Here is a 20,268-nt window from a genome sequence, read left to right as displayed (position 1 = left end):
CTTCAAACACCGAAGAGTTCTACATATACACCTCAACGTATGGGTTCGAGACCCAGAAGTAACACTTCAGATTATTATTTTTTTATTATTTTTTTTATTATTTATCTATTAATTTTTATTTACTATTAGCTATATCTCCGTTTATTTATTTATCATTAAAATTGTAGCATAAATGATCGCATTCCTTTCTAACATAATCAATAAAGGCATACTTTCCTTGATACAGTGCCGTATTTTATATAAGGCATTTTTTCTCCTTTTTATATTATTTATATTCTTATATTTTCAAAGATTTCAACCACAGCATATAACGTTATCATGGATCAAGAAGAATTGTATGTCACGATTTTACGCATACATCAATACATTTGTATACATAAAAGCAGAAACATATATACATATTATATATATTTCTGATAAAAGATTGAAATTTTCTAATAAAAAAATTCACACTACACAGATATTTAGATATACTAATTACAGCTGAAAACTAGATCATTTATAAATTCTTGAATTAAAGTATTGAAGAACGCAGGAATTTAGGGATAATGTATTTTACAGATAAAATAGTTTTTAAAAAATACAATATTGTGTCATAAAAAGATATGTATATAATTTTTACAGTAATGTTTCCATTTCGATATGCATGTGCATGGATACTGGAAAGGTCAAAGATTTACATTGCGTTTTTATAGGTATTTTCTAGTCGTTCTGTGCACGAAGGGAATGTGTGAACGCTATGATATAGATTATTTTGTGTAAAATGTACGTAAGATTTCACCATCATATACTATTCATATCAAATAAATGTACAAACTCCAATGAGATATTGAAACCAATATCTGGAGGAATGTTCTACATTTGGAAATAAACAGTAAGGATGTATGGATGATTCATGCATCATCCAATAATTAAATAACTGACAAAGCAAGATCTTTGACGAGCTTATACTGTAGTTATCTCCCTTAGGTAACGAAAAAGATTTGGCTCTTGAGTTATTCGAGTTCCGACGTCACAAACACCACATTAAGAAAGTATAAGGAAAAAACGTCGCTATGGAGGCAAATGCCATAAATAAGCGACGAAAATACTTATATTGTTAATTAATTGATAAGCAAAATGATTTGATTTAATTCTCCGTTTATAAAACAGTTATAAATGACCATAAAGCCAAATTATCTAAACGACTTACAATGTATTAGGTTTATTGTCGATATAGCAGGTAATGATTCAAAAAGAAACACCATGTACCTCAAACTAGTTCCAAAAAAAAATCTGAGTTATAATGAAGAGAACACGATGTCCTTAAAACAATAACAAAAGTCAAGAAAAATCTAAATGGAGAAACTTAATAATATCGGCATTGAAGTAGTCAAATAAAACTACCTGCTTTCATCCATTTACTAAACCTGCCGGGCGCGTCTTTACAAATTATCCTGGCTAATAATAGTACTTGAAACCAAGCAAACCAATCAGAGATTTAACGATCTAAAATACTTACAAATTACCTCTCGTAGTAGCAGATGTTCAGGGGATGGGGATCATTTCTGATATGCATTATTTGAAAAAAATGTGATCATGCTGTAAAGCATAGAACTGATTGTTAATTTTTCATACCTTCATAAAAGAAATATCATCACCCGTTTTTTATCAATATAATTAATTCATTAGTTATTACACATTTCTTCTTGAAAAATCAGCGAAATAATTGATTTATTTGATGTTCTAACACCTAAAATGTTCTAAGACCTAAAAAAAAACATGTTAGTGATAAAATAATTATATATGTATATACTGTAATGTATTAACACACACGTACAGCTATTTCTTGGGTCTAAAAAGGTATACATCAAGTTGTCTGTATAATTCATGTATTATTATATTATATCATTTAATCATTTGATAATGAATAAAAAATGAAATATTGCATGACAGACCTAATTATTATTTCTGCTGACTGAATAATGTCTATTTTATAAAAAATTGCAGCTGATTTGTTGTAAAATTTGATTTTTGAGATATCCAAACGAGTGAGATACTTGATGTCTTATCAAATGAAATATCTGCATAATTTTCACACGTCGTTAGCATGTGGTCTGATGTTATCAATTACAAAATCCGTTACAATGCAAATGAGTATTAAAGCATCAAATGCTATTCTAATTACAGTTCATTGTGCCATTTGCCATAAAAAGAAATGTTTTTACGAAATTAGCATATTCTGTCCGATTATTTATTTGATGGATATAATTATTTGAGTTCTCACTAATGCCACTATGAAGTTACAAATTCCTTTTTAAAAAAATCAACTAAATGATTTTTATGTGTTACTAATCGTTGCTGCATATAAATTAACTATAAATTGTGTATTATCGAAAACCAAGAACGTATGCACTAATTACTAATATAAAGCATGGACTAATTACTAATATTTCATCCTTCGTTTATATTTAAATCTGTAGCGGGTTAGTATAACGTTAGTTTTACGAAATTAGCATATTCTGTCCGATTATTTATTTGATGGATATAATTATTTGAGTTCTTACTATCGCCACTGTGAAGTTACAAATTCCTTCTGTTTCATAGGTATAAACATGTAATTTTTTGAAATGCTACATCAAATATGTATCTACTCTGGCTACATGTATGTGGTTTTGATACAAAATCAGCATATACTATACTTTTACTATATATTTTTAATTTTACATCAATGGCGTATGTTCTAAAGGAGTCGTAATATTGTATGCATATATATTTCCCCGTTAAAGTTCATAGGTGAATTCAGCAACTGCAGTACGCCTCCAAGACCGCACCTATATATCACCGTTACGTCCAGTAAACGGGTGATGAGTGTTGAAACTCTCCGTCGAGTACACACCACACCTGTGTACCATTAGTTACCAGTACAGATCAAAGAGATGACGACAGACTCTTATCGACGAAAACCATCCACTGATATCCCAACTGTGATGGTAATTAATTGTTCATACCTGAGGTATGACACAGGTGTCACAGTGGTCAGTTTTAGGTGACCGGGGGTCGTGGTAACCATCACAACCGCAGGTGAAATAACACGTGAGCTGACAAACACTTGAAGTGAAGGATGGCAGATTCCCGACTGAAAAAAAAATGAAACCACGTGGTATCAAAAAGTTAAAATGCTTAGTGTTATGTGTAAATGCAGTAACTAATATATGTTTCTGATAAAAGCCACATCCTATAGTTTAAAATATAACAGCAACAAAAATAAAACCGCATTCATCTACAAGCTTTACTTGGGTAAATAATTTAACGTATACGTAACACCAAGGACATATTTTGGTAATATATTGTAAAACTGTAGGTGATGCAAAATACATACATACATTGTATGCATGTGATGGAATATGGACTGGTCTTATATAACCTGAATATAAGTAATATTATTCCAGTTTGTCCAGAAAAATCGCCACGTAGGCAAGCTGAACAAAAAGTATATTCAATCTAATATTGTCTTTATTCAAGTCTCTATTAGCCATGATTATCAAACATTATTCAATTTATTTATCAATCAGTTATTCTTTGAAAGCTGGACGACCAAGGTTCGATTTTTTTCTCGTCGCCTTCATACCGATGTTACAAATGTTTCGCAATTGCTGTTATAAATTATTGTAAATATGTAAAAAGGTCGTTTAAAGTTTACTGTACACTCGCACTGATATGTAAATCTAAATAAAACCTGAAGCATATTTTAAAACGAACCTTATTTGAATATTAATTGATGTTCATAGTTTACACTTTTCACATGTGTATAAAATATGCAGTTCTGTTTAACATTATATGAGATAGGTAATCCCAGAAACTGTACATGTATATGTTAAATTATGTTTCTGGTAATGCATATCATGCATTTATAATCACTAGTACTGCGGATCCCAGTTTCGAATGGTCAAAGACGAACCGATATCAAAACAGTGTTCTTATAGTTTTGTTCATTTATAAATAAATGTAATAAATATATATAAATCTACTATTAACATAAAATGCTCCGGGGTGATCCTCATTTTACCCCGAAAGTAGAACCATCACAAGCTCACACAATGCAAAATAATTCTGGTGAAATATTATAACGTGATTAATTGATGTTCGTCTTAACTAATTATAAGCATGTACATACAAACATCAAGTTTATATTGAAAAGGTAACAATTTGTTTAATAAATATACAGTACATTTGCTTAAAAAATATGATGTATGAAGTGGTCCCATAGATAAAAATTAAGTCAAGCGAAAGTAATTTGTTTATTACATTAACGTTACCTTTAATTGCAAAATACTACATATGTATACAAAGTGTAGGTATACGTTCTCCCGTATATCGTCGTGTTTTGACCGGTTCATTGAAGGAGTACATTACATTTCAGCGACTCGCTGTTACCTATTGTAGTTTTAATCTCCTCTTTAAAGTTGCTTTACATTTGAATTACTACAGCATTAGGCTGACCACCGGCCCATACAACCAGTCGTAATTGTCCCTCCCACTTCTCCATTCAGAGACTTATTTTTGTTTAATTGACTTAGTGTTCCAATAAACGCGTTAAACCCCGTCGATAAAGCGGAACATTTAACTTATTTTATCACACGCACGTATTTTCAAACGACAATTAAGCACATTATATTTAGTGTTATTTAATATCTTAGCATATATATAAAACAATAGGTAATTAAAACTGCAGTAAATAAATGAAAGTATAACACCGGCGATAAAAAAATATGTTAACATTTACATGGGGAGGTGAAAGGAACAGCCCATTGTGTGCGTTAAAGATTTCCCTGGTCGCTCTGCCAGAACGTGTGTGTGTGTAGCGAAGGAATACATGCATTAGTTTATATTCACAATCATGAATTCACTGGAGTACGGAAGGAGAACTCTACCAACATGATTTTACATATTGTGGTTTTATTGTCTTTCATATTTCATGGAGAAACATTTGGTAAGTATTTTTGTCTGTCAGTCGGCAATGAATGTGTGTTATACTCGTATGTATGTCAAGCTACATACTATTAACGTAGAGTCGGCCATAGACTGAAATTTGTTATCGAGTTTCGAACGATTCTGTTTTTGGTTTCGAACAAATGTATCGATGAAGATACTCAAAGAATCCCCACCACCTAATGCCCCGTATATGATTCATGACAAATTATTCGGTGCTTGTTAACACAAATTTCAACCGTGCTGTTTTGACCGTGCGTGTGTATTGGAATACTTGAGTTGAGCTTTAAAGTCCAATGTCATTTTACTTGTGTGTAGTGCCTCTCTTTACTATTTTGCTGCAGATTCGACTTGAGGCTGTTTTAGAGATTACCACGATCTTTTCCAATTAAAGCTCCAATTAAGTTAATTTTCTGGTATTTTTTCCAGCATCCCTGTGCTGCAGTAAAGCGACTGATGATGCTTGCCGAAATGCCTGTTCACGGGTAAGTGATCATTACTGACCATCAAGGAGAAGGTCGATATACTGTCACAATATTTACTTTATAATACACTTCACCTCAGTAAATAAAACTTCCCAATAGAACATGTCAGACAATATTCAGATCATGATATGGGTCAAAGTTAATTTACTAATTGTCAAGAAAATTGTGGCCTATTACAGTAAGGCAATTTTCAGTTTAATTTGAGGTTGACAAAATAAGAGTAAACAGAAATAAAATCTTTTAGGGATTTTGCTATGTAATTAATTTTGTTAAGTTAAATTATAGAAACAATTATTATCATTTATAATAAACACTGGGTGTATTATATTCCTTTCTATATTAATACATGGTAATGTACCCACATTGGGTTTATCACGATTATGTAATAAAATAAAGAGATAATACAGGTGTTAGAAGGAAGATAATGTATAGCCTGATGTCTCTCTACTCTAAATGGTGTTCATTTGAAAAATCAATAAGAAATGCAGGATATCAACAGAATTGTTCCCAAAGTCCTGTGTGGTCTATGAGATGTGAAATTGCAGTTTTAGATATATATCTTGACAAGATTCTCTTTAAAGGGGGTTCATTCATATCCTTCAAATTCATTCAGTAATCTAAACAGGTATATACTGCTATTCAAGAGTAGGATACATTTTCTATCAATTCATTACTTTAGTTAGAACTGACCAGGCTCTATTATCACTGTATGGATACTATACCAATAGGGTCCAGTAGGTATTACATAGATATTTCATTCGTTTGATCCATTAGAGTCAGGGATACATTTCCATAAAATTCCGGAATCATCAGTTCACTATGATGCCACATACCTAGCAAAGATAAAATAATTTCAGGGATGGGTTATATAATTACTATTATCACCATTAGGTTATACAAATAGTGTCATATTTGGACCTGCAGGGGTTAAACAGTAATTAAAGGAATCTATTTTAGTCTTTTTTTTAGATATTTGCTTTTTCTCTGATTCCTTATCATAAATTCACAATGTTTTGGGATAATCACAAATGTCATATAGGCTCTGGAATTAATGGACTGGTCTTCAGACCTAGAAATATTGGGATCACCCTTGCTAGTTTTGAATTAATTTCACAATTTGTTGGACTACATGTACAAAAAAGGAACATTTGTTTTAAATTTGGAATTTGCCGGTTTAATTTTACCTACATATGAACAGTATGGCTGAGTAAAGGAGTGAACAGTCCCGTTATAATTAACAATAGAAAACAGGCCTACGGTCCTGTCACTGCCGTGGATGATTTAATTAGATATGCACATATTTTCTGAGTACAGACCTGGCCATTAAATTCTGTTTCCTTACAGTCACTGTCATGCCTGTATATATACTGAAATGAATTTAGACTCCACACCATAAATCATTAATATATATGTCACTTCAAGCCTATAGTCTACCTGTGTAGAGCTTAATATTTGCACCTTGTACTGAATTAATTTTCATTAATTTAATTAATAAGCTTTGTGTGACGACCAAAAATGATATGCACTTCTGTGTCTCTTTATCTGAACCTTAACATTCAGTGTACATTGACTGACTTTAATTCATTACTTTTTTTCTAAAGACTTCACAGAACACCTGTTTAAAAGGAAAATTTTAGTATTGAATTGTAGAGGTGATACACTATGTGTTTGTAATACATATACAATATGTTATATGCATACTAAATTAGGTACCTCAATCTTAGTTTATGTCCAATTTGTCATGATAAATATGAATTAAACCTGTAAAATTATTCTTAATACCAAAAGTACATATGTTCTAAAGCACATACATTGTATACATTTGAAATTATGATATATGCATTGTTCAACGTTGTTGTATAAAACAAAATATTATCTTAAAACAATACATACATTTGGAATAATGTTTACATTGTTTAACTTTTGATGTAATCAACGTGTCTGAAATCTTGGAGTTATTTTGGTCCAGACATAAAATATAAGTATTATCACAGTAATTTTATGATATTTCATATGAACTACCTATATAGACTTGATTGTAGGTAAAATCATTATCAAATGATGTCAGTCAATGTAACTGTAATGAAAGAAATGGCAGTATGATTGGAATGTCTTGTAGAAGCTGGTGGCTACCTCAAGCTCCTTGTACATATACTTGAGAGCTAGACTCAGCATTTCTAACTTTTAAATTTATTCCTAAGTATATTTTTATCAAATATGCTAAAATCTTTTCCATAAGAGTACATAGACAAGTACTTCGCTCCTACCCCAGTCAGTTGATGTCAGTTCATGAAATTTATCAACCGATAAAACCTGCCTAAGTGGGGGATTGTAAAAATATTAATATCGAGTCGATGCTTTAATAGACTTATAGTTTATAGCCAGATGGTAGAGTGAGCTAGAATTTGTAATGAACATAGCTACAGGATCAGCAGAATTATAACATGGAGCACGTACCACAATATTGTTTTTATATGATATATATATTGGAATGGGACCATGCTGCATAGACGAAATCCATTAAGGAAAGGCCTGTATGTAAGAAAATAGTGCAGAGATTTTTTGAGCTATCATTTTACTACGTAAAACAGGACAATACAAATGTTTTGATGTGAATTATATACAATTTGAGTTTTTACAGATGCTTTAAAGCTTTAGCAGTTTAAAAAATAATTGTTTTATACTACATCATTTTTTGAAAGTTCAGAAAAACAGTTAAATTCATAGAATTTATTATTATAAATATACTATACTGTATTAAAACATTCCTTGGGATATTAAGCATCTGTTTGGGTTTTCATAAAGTTGTTTTTTCATCACCTATATGTAATTGTAGCATCTGAAGACAATATTAAATGTATAACATACAGTTTGTAAAAAAATCTGTCATTTTACTGTACACATGATTATATGAAAGGATATTTTCATTGATATTTATCATAAAACTTTCTGGAGATAACTTTTTGTAAGGAATCAATTATATTTAATGTTTACATGTACCATGCTATTATAGATATGTTATCCTCCATTTAATTTAATACCTAAACAGATTTTCCCTTTTTATAGTTAATGACAATTCATCATGGAGATAACACATACACAGTAGTAGCTAAAAGCCTCCTCTAATGGAGTACGTAAGCTATATTGTCCTATACTCCCATTTCACGATGCACATAGACAGCTGATAAAACAATTTTCGGCTTGGTAGATTTTCAGTAGCCCCATTTAAACCAGAACATCCCACCGACACTCATTTATGTATGCATTTTTTTGCCCAGGTAATATTTTTGTTCTCGTCGGTGGTATGCAAAAAGTAGCTCCTATGATCACCATTCAGGCCCTATACCTGAGTCTATGGGGGCTACAATAGCCGGGACCTATAAACTGAGCTTTATGAACCAGAAACACAAAGTGTAAAGTTTTATGAGATAAGGGTAGTCACTTATGATAATGAATGGTTACAATGACAGCTATGGCGTATTTAGCGTCACAGGATTTCATGAATCTGAAAAACAAAATTTCTCCATAAATTATTTTCTCATTTTCAATCGAAGCATTATACTCATATTTGCTATGTCCTTATTTGGTTTAGAGATATTCTTTTATAAATACAATGATAAGTACTTTCGTTAAAGGTACATTCTACTAATTTAGGTAGAAATTGAATGAATTGAGTGGCTATGGATGTATGCATTTTGATAAAATATATCAGAAACATATATATATGTGTTTCTGTATGTATAGCTGCCATTAAAACCCTCGACCTAGGGTTATAATTATGAGTTGGAAACCTAATGAATCTATTACCATATATGGTGCACTTGCTGAAGACAGATCTAGACTGTTGACAGATTCGCCTTAATATTGAGGGCTTCTAGATCTCCACTTCTAAACTAGGCCTGTCCTATAGTTCAAATATGACTGTGACTTCTTAGTATATTCACATTTTATGTGAATATGATCAAAAATAATCCAAAACGAAAGCTATGTAACTGGTGATACATGTAAACAACTTTTGGCTGAGCTGGGTTTGGTTTTTGAAAATCATGCAAATTACAACATTAATTAACATACATTAAAAGCAGGTTGCTGTATCTGCATTAAACGAATGATTGTGGCCTTGAGGAGTTGAATGCTTTGGCTATTTGGCTATTTGTAGCAGAAGGAAAGGATTTTGCCCATTGTATCCTTACCGCAGGGTGAAAAGTGAAAACAAACTTGAAACAGGTTGTAAGCTAATTATTATGCAGATGTTCCTGCAGATACTGTATATATATATATCATATCTTCATACATTAAAGTCTACTCATTGATATGTAGTGGTAACATGTAAGCTTCTAGGACGTCTTCTGTTATATATTATATCAAAATTAGTTATGTTTTATGGGGAAAAAAAATGTATTGTAATATTGATTAACATTAGGTATGTTTAAAGGAATGGATATGGTATTTTTTGAATAACATATGCTGTAGATTTGGCTAGGTTTTATAAACACTTTAAAATTATATTAATTTCCCTTCATAAGAATTAAAAACCATGAAAACTCTAAAGCAGTTGAAATGGTCAAGGGAGGTAATATGATTATAAAATTCGACATTTTTATTTTTTTACTAAAAACATTTTTTTAATTCTTTAGTAAATTTGGGCCATAATTAAACACTTAATTTATTTTTGCAGTTGAGCTCCCATTTAAATTTAAATGGGAGATAAATTTGATAAAAATATAAAAAAACATATATATGCTGTAAACCATGTAGTATAACATGACTCCTTAAGTTGCTTTTCAACATGTTATCCAGTATTGTTTTACAACACTGAAGTGGGTTATCATCGTAATTAACAAGTGATAAAAAGTTTCATATGTGTTAAACATTTGTTTTGCATGCATTTTATGAGAATAGTACCATACACAAGCCATTACCAAGTTCATCAGGTGAACCGGTTACTCCATTCAGTCATACTGGTGCCAACATTGTAATGTTGTGATGCAATTAAACTTTTTTTATGAGTTAAAGCAAAACTCTCTGTGCAGATGCGGACATTTTAGTGCATACAAATACATACATGAATGGATCTCTTCAGTTGTAAAAAACAATCAATAAACATTATAGGGCTCTTGAAATTCAATCAATGTTTTACAAATATCATATTCTATTTATAAATAATCTAAATAAGTGTTTACATGGAATAGTTGTTTTCGATGTGTCCAATAGGGTTTCAGCATTACAACTATATTTTCCTATAAAAGGTTAAGAACTGTTTTCTTGTTTGAAATATCAATAATGTTTTGAACTGTAAGAGGTGCAGATGTATGGAAATTTGTGTACAATTTAAATTCAATTTCTGTGTGAATGTTATTTATAAAATGTGATGGGTGCTTCATAATTAAAGAAAACCGATTGATTTATCTCAAATTTTCTGGAGTCAGCACATGTTCACTTTATGTGGTATATTTCATATATCAGTTCATCTGCAAATTGCATATGTTGTTAAAAAAGAGCCAACATGATGGACAGAGTTAAAAAATGGAATTAATTATATATAGATATACAACCAACAACCAAATAAAAAAGAATTAAAAAAGAACAAAAAATGTTTATATACAGAATATACATGTCATGCAATGTGACACCACTGTTAATGAGCTATAGGAGAGATAAACATGAATGTGGACAGATCCGGAGACTCTACGCCATAAATGGTTGGCATTTGGCTGTCACCACCGCACACGAACCGTTTGTAATGATGTTCTATCTAATTGACATAAAAGATGTGCGCTTTGCCGGGCTGTAAGATAAGTCAACTTTTAATTGGCATTTTTCATGCAGCTCAATGACGATCATGTGCCACTACCATTAGGTAACACGCCTAGGAAATATTTGGAGATGGTTAAGCATGCTGGATACAGGCAGTCTCTGTGTTGACACTGACTGATCAGGGTGGATCAGCGTTGCTGCTTTCTTGTATAATCACGAGATACGAATCTCGGCCAATGGAAGTGAAACGTCATTACCTAGATAGCATCACAAGCTCCGTTTCCTCCACTGGGTCTGAAAAACATAAAACTGCTTCTCATTTTTATGGTGATCAACTTTTGATAAGAATTTAATTAAATTCTCGTTATGTGGTTTAGCTAGATAAAGGAAATGTATGTGACTAAATTCAGCAGGGTTTTGATGATTGCTGAATATTATGTATACATGTTAATTATTATGTAAACAAGTTAATTACTTGTCTTTATGTCAAGAAAATTAAAAGGCTAGTTATCTGACATGAGAGTTCAATGTCAATTTTTTTTGGAGGAAATAAAGAGAGTAATAATAAATCTCTAATGAAATGATCGTGATTCTTAAGTTGTGAAATTGAATATGGTATGAATTGATTAGTTTATCATCCTATTAACAGGGTCAGTGTGAGATGGAGACAAAAACTAATAGATCTGATAGTTTTGTATGCATTGGTCATGGACCTCTTCTGTATGCTGTTTGTTTTGGGAGACTGCAGAATGTGTTTTGTCGCCTTGTGATAGCAGATTCTATTTCTTTCAAATACAATGGGAATCACACCCCTACCTGTGACCCTGAACTGATTGCCAGGCGGGGATAGAAGGTACCATTGCTATTGTATATGACGTGTCTCCCCTTTAACATTTTAAAGTGAAGGTATGGTAGCATCTGACTTATAATTATAACTTTGATGTATGTGAATCTGTTAGCCATCGTTGACCTATGATCTTTGGGTCATTCAGACATTTTTCCTTAATTGTTTAAAAAGAGTCATACTGACTATAAAGTAATGACGGTTCATCAAGTTTAGAGGCCCACATTGTCAATCAATTGCTAAGATGATAAATGGAAGTTGTTGATTTTCTTATTATTTTTCCAAAAATCTGCCACATCTGTTTTATTAAGATATTGAAAATAAGGCGAAAAAAAAATCTTCGGGTGGTTAAATTTGTTTCTTAAGATTTTGTTTTCTCATTTCCAATCTTGCCATTTTGAAGTGTATTATTTTATTGTTGTCGTAACATAAATCATAATGATTCTAGAGTGTCAAGCTTCTTTATGACCATGATGTCAAGGATCGTGGTGACAGATGGCTGGGTCAACATAAGGTTTTACACTGGTGTTACCAATAGATTTCACACTTCGAAATAGATAGATATTGGTTTTTATCTTGTATCATTATGTACTTCTATGAGAGCTCTTCAAATATTGTAAATATATAAGTTATGAAATTCTCTAATATTTTTGTATCAAATGATTGGGAGAAAGGTAGTTGAAATGATCATGATAATATATTCTGAAAAGACCTTTCCTGTTTCCATATATAGAAGTAAGATTAAAATAATGAATATTGATATATAACTCTTATTTGGCTTTGCATATATTGTTTCAACAAAGGGCAGAGTCAACAAGAGAAGGTATAGATTGAACTAGTCAAGGGTTTGGATGGTATTCAGTAAACATCACCATATGTGTACATAGCATAATATTTGAAAAATCTTTACAGCGATGCCATTATATTTCATAGCCCCATTACTTCAAGTTGTATAGTTTTACTAGAATCTACTTGTATGACTGAGTATTATGGAAAATATCCGATGATATTTGTATGACTGAGTATTATGGAGAATATCCGATGATATTCTGCTACTTGATAAAGCCCTGTGGATGAGTGGTTAAGGTGTACATTCTATTACCAGTTTGTGCACTTGCCCTCCAACAGGGTCCTGCAGTAAGGGTGTTATAATTGTACCTGCTTCCCCATTGTATGATCAGAAACGGAGACTATATTTTGGGAATGTATCTTTTCTCTTTTTCCTAACACTTCCAGGCGAGTGCTCACTCCTGAGAGGTAGGTTCTAGGTTCCGTTCTCTGGCCATGGAATTTGAACCATAGTCTATAAAAGTGGTATTCTCTGCTTCTGTGACTAGATGGGGTACATACTGGTGTGTTGGTGGAGTCTTCAGAGGTATGCTAAATGGTGAGATAGCACTAATAAACACAAGAGTTCCAATTTTACAAGGAAAGTCAAACACGTCATGAATTTATACCTCAGCCTCCCAAAACACACAAACATTCAGCCATTGCACATGTGGGAGGCCAGTCTTAAATGACCTGTAGCTGATCATAATAGGACATAAATCCAGACAGCATATCAAAACATAAACATTCTACCTCTAAGACAACAATGGCTGAGCAGTTAAGGTGACTTTTATTATAACCCTCAAATTATTTTTATCTTTATTTCCTCTAAAAGAAGACAAATTTTGAAAATTGAAATACTATAGATCATATTGATATTATTTTTTTTCCTGAAATAAGACAAACAATAAGAATAAAAACAATGCAATATTGTGCATCAAAGTGTGTAATATATATGTTAATGCATTGCACAAGAAGTTGTCTATAAAAGTGCCGTAGTTGACATTTTATAGCACGGTGAAAATTTCACTATGACCACACGTAATGCAGATTTATTTTGGCTATTAAGGTGATTAATATTAATTCACCACAATTTCAGACTTGTATCGGATGTTTCCTCAGAGAGAACATCTTTCATTCTTGTTTGATTCCTAAGAGGAGGCTGATGAAGGCTGGTATTGATTTGGTTTGTGCCACTGATATTTCGGTTGCAGTCTGCTGCATATGATTCTACTGTTCCTTGAGTAAAGAGATTGATTTTTTTATACGGCCCTGAAACATGTCTGTATCCCATCTATCTGTGGTCATTAGGCCAGATAGTTTTTCTATTTCGCATGAACAAAATTGACTGTATTGACTATGTGACATGACATTAGCCTAACATACCGTACTGAACTCAATGACAACCCCACCTACCAGGTACAAGGCCTTTTCATAACATTTCTGTTTAAGTAACTGTCTTTTAGTCAATAGCAGGTGTAATGACTTTGATTTGGAGGTCAAAGTTTCCAAATAAATGGTTTACAATATACAATTAAACAGAAGGTTATGGATGTTTCCAGCTCATGGTCGTTTTGATACATAAACGATGAGTGGAATGGTGAGAAAACCAATAGGGCTATCATTAGTGAAATTCAGCTATCGTGTAGTCCCAGTAAATTGACTAAATTGGATTTAATTTAGAAATTTTTTACCAGATATGTGCCAGATGTTACCATGGTAAATAGTAGCCATATTACTGTGCCTGGTAACTCTGATTAGATTAGATAATATGTGTTCCAAAGTGTTCATGTGTTTAGATTACATCTTATTAACAAAACATGCTAGGATTTAGCTGGTCATGTTGAGAAGGCCACAGTTCTTGTAAAAATCCCCAAATCAATATTTATATATATAAGCTTGATTTATTTTTGTGAAAATTATGAAACAAGTTGTGATTTACAATACGGTACTCATGATCACTAGATAATTAATGTAAGTCTTGACTCATGCTCTTTCGGTGGGCCTCATCAAAACTTTAAGAACCCTCTATATCTCTTTGTACCTACTCCTAGACTCTTCAAAATTTGTAACTTAATGTTCTGCCTCAAATATCATAAATGAATTGCCTATATGTATACATATACCTGCTATTGTGAGTTAAGCTTGTAAAGAATGTATTAGACACCTTAACCACTGTGCCACCATGCCTCAAATTTCATTCCTAGACTTCAGAAAATATTGAATAATTAGCCTACAATAGTATGTATGGCAATTAGCAGCTGGGGTTTGACTATGTTCTGGATATTCCAGGAAAACTATTGCAATTACGCAACCAGAGCAGCTCTTGGTGTTATTGCATTTTGTGTAACGATTAGAATCTTGTAAAATAAAAAGTTACCGATGAATATAAAATGACAATTGATTTTGTTTCCTTGGTAATGATTGGTAATTTATTTTATCAGAAACAAAAAACAATGGATTTCTTGTATCAAGCTGAATATTTCTAATACAGGATGAAGTTAGCGGTTGTAATTGTCAGATACATTTATTAATTCTCTTATTGATTTTAACGGTTTATAAATGACATAGGGAATTTAATTATTTTCCTAGCTTTTTCTGCACAATATCATATTATGAAAACAAGATTATGTAATTGATGAGAATTATATCTGAAAATCTGAGAATATTGATTTGTGGTAAAGCTGATTTTTGTGATAAGTCCTTATTTTAGAATCAATATTTGCATTGATCAGATAGTAGTTCAGAGATTTTCAGATATACAGTAGTATGCATCCTAGATTCTATCTGTGATTTATAAATCTGTGAAAGAAATTTGAGGGAGTTGGTTGCATACTAAATCATAAATCTGTAAAATAAAATTTAGAGATTTGTTAGCAAAGCCAATCTAAAATTCAATTTTGGAAGCTTTGATATTTTATATTTAAAATAGCCTGAAGGGACATAATAGCAATTAGAGAGAAAGCCTTAGTCTAAAAATAGAACCAAGACTGCATAAACATGCATACACCAATTACAAGGCTATGTTGATTGAGTAATATATCTGTTGTTCTTTTTTATTTATTTTACAGAATGTAAAATGTTCTTATAACTGCTATAGAGTTTCAAAAACATTATGAAATGAAATGATTTTCCTATGGGGATATAACCGTTGTCCAAGTCTTTAAGTTAATCTAAATCTTTATTACAAATTTGAAAATTTAAAAACACTTTTGTTCAACTGAAAATTCTGTTTGTGGTATTGGTTCAAATTTTGTGTCTTAGGAACTTGTAATGGGAAATTATCCTTTGTAACTTGAGTTTGCTAATATTTATACATAATAAAGAAAAAAACCTTAATTAATTATAGCAGAATCATGTCTTATGTCAGGATAAATAATGGGTTATATGATCATTGTCAGTTTTTATAAAAAAAATTTTTATAATGATTTCATGTGGCTAGTGTTCATCCCCTCTGATACATGTATTTATGATGGTCTGACGTGCAGACATTGCGACACGCCCATGAAACACGATATAAACCTATTTGATGGGTCGATACAAGACAGATAGACAGGTCAGTTGGATGCGAGGAAATATATAGATCTATATATGTTCATTATTTTTCATCTCATACATTGACAATGGAGTCGTGGCGACTATTAAATTGCCGTTAATTAAAACACACAGTGTTAGGATTCTGACTGGATGACTCAATATGTGTAGGTGTCCTGGATATTTTCTATTGAATTGAATTCATATGGAGTTCATATTTTGTCTTTTTACACTGATTTTGTCAGTCTCCATTAGTTACGACCATCTAAAAAATTAAATGAAACATAATGTCGAAAGAAACCTAGCCATATATGAGTAATACAGTGAATTTACAAAATAATCAGAGCAATTATAGTAAGTTATACATGGTTATGTTATGGTGACAACAAGAGGAACATAGTGGAGCGGGACTGGACTGGGTCGATCATCGGCTCAACTCAAGCATTAAACTTGTGTTCTGAGGTACTGGTTCGAGCCCCTGTTTGGCAGCTACATTTTATCCTTGCATCTTCTCAACCGCCGTCCAAAATTAAAGAATCTGATTGGTCGATATCCAGTTGTCCAGATCAGTACTAAATTGATTGGTTGATGAAGAGATGCAGAAGCACATGATTTATAGAAACATTTGTTGGCTTGTCTTCTACCATTGTGTCTCCATAACAACCCTTATGGGGCATTCGGACACCTCTGGGTAATGGTCAGGTGAAGTGGTTAAGGTGCACTAGCCATATACATTTAGGCTGCTGAGGCTAATCGTGATCTCTATATATAACACTAGCACTCTTATTCTATGCACAGCAAGACACTTGTCATAGTTTGACGATTTTTCTCAGAGAAGTAGTACTATAATTAAATCATTGGCATGTCTTTAAAAGGCCATAAGCTGTAAGTAAACGCTTACAAACCAAAATATAAATATATGTCTACATGGAAGACTTGATAGCTGCATTGCATCTTTTAGGTGTGACAGAAATTTCTAAAAGTGACACCATTGTAGCACCTGTGTCCATGCGTGCAACTCATTATAGAACCATTGCTGTGGAGTCATGAGAAGAAGTTATTTGGAATTGTATTTAATTTCCTGATAGTTATTGTACAGATTGTTATAAAGGTGACATTACGTGCACGTTGTCATACATAAAAAGTGGGTTTATGTACCTATCAACCCCGTTAGCAGCCAGCGGAGAACCCACTGAGATATGTTTTCACCTTTAGAATTTCCATGTTTTTGTCACCAGTTGTAAATGCTGTTTCATTGTTGTCGGTTCAACATTAGTTTTTTGACATTAATGCTCTTAACCTGTAAATGTAATTGGACCAGACTTGATGAATGAGCGTACATTATCAGAATTAAAACCCAAGTCAAACTCACATTTTAAAGATTATATGTCTGCATTGAAATTTAACATTAAAATGATTTGGAATGTTTATCTTGCTTGTAATCTACTTTCAGATATATATGAAAGCTTTACCTTTGTCTTTAGAGAAAGTGTTGAAATGAAATATTGATTTTTGTAATTATCAAAAAAGTCAAATTCTAGCTCTCACTCTGCTGATATATGGCACATGCTCTTGTTTAGAATAATTGTTATGTGATCAGAAACCTCAAGGATTTGATTCCTGTCAGGGCACTTCCTATTGCTCTCACATCTATTATGTCAATTATATGCATCCTGGCTTATGTAAATTTTCATTAGATTTCAGCAACTTGTATTTTCTAGAACATTATACAATCCTGGTCTTCATGATGAAATTTGTGTGACTATACTGTTGTGAATTGAAAGCAGTATTTGAACACTGAAGCTATCATTAGAATCATTCAGTGATTGGTTCGATTTGAACGTGGGTGAATGTGGGAGAGATTGTAAAGCAGTCTAATACCAGTTTTATTTATTTTGTTCATTCATGCAGTTTGTATATTAATACAAATCCGTGAAGCACAAAAGAAGTTTATATAGAAAACAATGGTAGACTGTTCATGCCTGTGAGGTCTTATGCATTTTGAACCCACGGCAGATGACATGGGCGATAGAGAGAGCTAAAGCTTGACAGCCTGTCGCAGACACACACTGATGATCAATATACCACACACTGTAATGATTTGGAGGCGAAGTAGTCGGTCCTAACGCATTAAACGGCCTTAGTAACCCACGGTTTTAACACACGGACAAGCAAAATTCTATATTTCATTCACTCCCATCAGATCGAACACTAGGAGTTGAAATTGGCCTTCACATACAATACATAGGATTTTCATGGTAGAAGAAAGGTACATTTATGAACAAATAATTGGCAGAGGCGAGTTATAAGGGCTTTACAGGCTTATACTGTGGTGAATGGTCACGAACAAAACACGAGCCATATGTACACAGTTAGAATCTGTCATCTGATAAATAACATTTTAATTCATATTTTGATTGGTACTGGAAAAAATTAATTGAAAAGGCAAAAATATATTAGAGATTTAGGCTAATCCTTTTTCATCCTATGTAAGCTTGTGTTGACTTTTTATATTGATAAATTTTTAGTGAAAGCAGCCTTGAATTATTGATCAAAGATTTTTTGATAACTGTATGCATGAAAGTGTCTAAAAATAGAATTTTAAAATGAGACTTGTTGCACTTCAGGATATTGTATCGGAATGTTGTACATTTTGTATAATGAGATTGTACATTTTTTATGCCGTTCTTCATATTATGTGGTATAAACTCTACTCACAATTCCTATATACATGATAGATTCATCAGCGACGTGTACTAATCATTAACAAAACGTTTTGTATATGTGTTGTAATGCACTAGTTCGGAGGGTAAACTTAAACTTATGGAAATTGTACTTGCCACATACATACATTTGCAAAATTAAATTTAAATGAAAGATGTGCATACATTTAATTTTGTTATTGAATCTATATTTGAATGTACTCTGTGACCTAGGTGGGATTGATGAGTAAAATCATTAACATTTAGCCTTATTTACCTAGTTAATGCATCTGATGAGTGGAACAAAGTCTGTTATCTGAATGGTTTTTTTTTTATGTATGCATGGCATTGGTCAAAGGTATATCTGTATATCTGTATATAAATGTTAACCTGTATCTAATTGGCTAAATATGTTTCTTACAATGTATGTGATTGGTCAAAATGCCATGTTACTGTGCATGTGATTGGATATAAATACCACTGAATGTGTGATTTGCTCTGTGATTGGTTAAATGTAAAACTCTGTGATTGGTATGTAAAACTCTGTGATTGGTTAAACGTAAAACTCTCTGATTGGTTAAACGTAAAACTCTCTGATTGGTTAAATGTAAAACTCTGTGAGCATTGTTCATTTGAAATACTCTGTAGCTTTAATCTATACACTTTCACATTGCTCATTTATTCAAAATATATACTGTATTTTGTTGGTTTTTATTAAGATTTTACAGTTTTTTCAAGTACACTTTAAGTGAAATGTAGATGAATTGAAATTTTAAATATGGTCCTGTTGACTCCGAGCTATCATATTCATAATTTGTTCATGGAATTTTCCTTTCTGTAATTGGCATATAAGTATCAATGTTTTGGTAATAAATAATAATCTTCACTAGAAATTTTCGAGATGCTCTGAACATGGGGTATTTCCTTCACCGCATGTGGTTTCAGTCGTATGATATCAGGAAGAGTCGGCTTCATTAACCTATACCAGTTGTAGATGATCTGTTTATCTTTGCAATTTAGTTGATAAGACAAGTACAAGGTTATGTGAAAAGTTCTTATCAGACTTTGTGGAAATATAGAATATATGTTTTGTGTCGACTTAAGATGACTGCTTTTTTTACCAAGTTTCCCTATCAACTTGTGTTAC

General features: G+C 32.1%; 1 protein-coding gene across 1 annotated transcript in view; it reads left to right on the top strand.

Moving 5' to 3' along the window:
• Positions 1 to 4,801: 4,801 nt before the first annotated feature.
• The window catches only part of LOC138314793 (reversion-inducing cysteine-rich protein with Kazal motifs-like), an 87,801-nt gene continuing 72,334 nt past the window's right edge, over positions 4,802 to 20,268 (top strand). Inside the window, exons 1-2 of the mRNA XM_069255339.1 lie at positions 4,802 to 4,972; positions 5,401 to 5,456. Of these exons, the coding sequence (XP_069111440.1) occupies positions 4,918 to 4,972; positions 5,401 to 5,456 (111 nt within the window). The 5' untranslated portion in view covers positions 4,802 to 4,917. The remainder of the gene's footprint in view (positions 4,973 to 5,400; positions 5,457 to 20,268) is intronic.

Source organism: Argopecten irradians, chromosome 2 (genome assembly GCF_041381155.1).
Source record: "Argopecten irradians isolate NY chromosome 2, Ai_NY, whole genome shotgun sequence".
NCBI classification, from domain to species: domain Eukaryota; kingdom Metazoa; phylum Mollusca; class Bivalvia; order Pectinida; family Pectinidae; genus Argopecten; species Argopecten irradians.
Note: the sequence above shows the minus strand (reverse complement) of the source record. Positions and strands in the feature narration are given on the sequence as shown.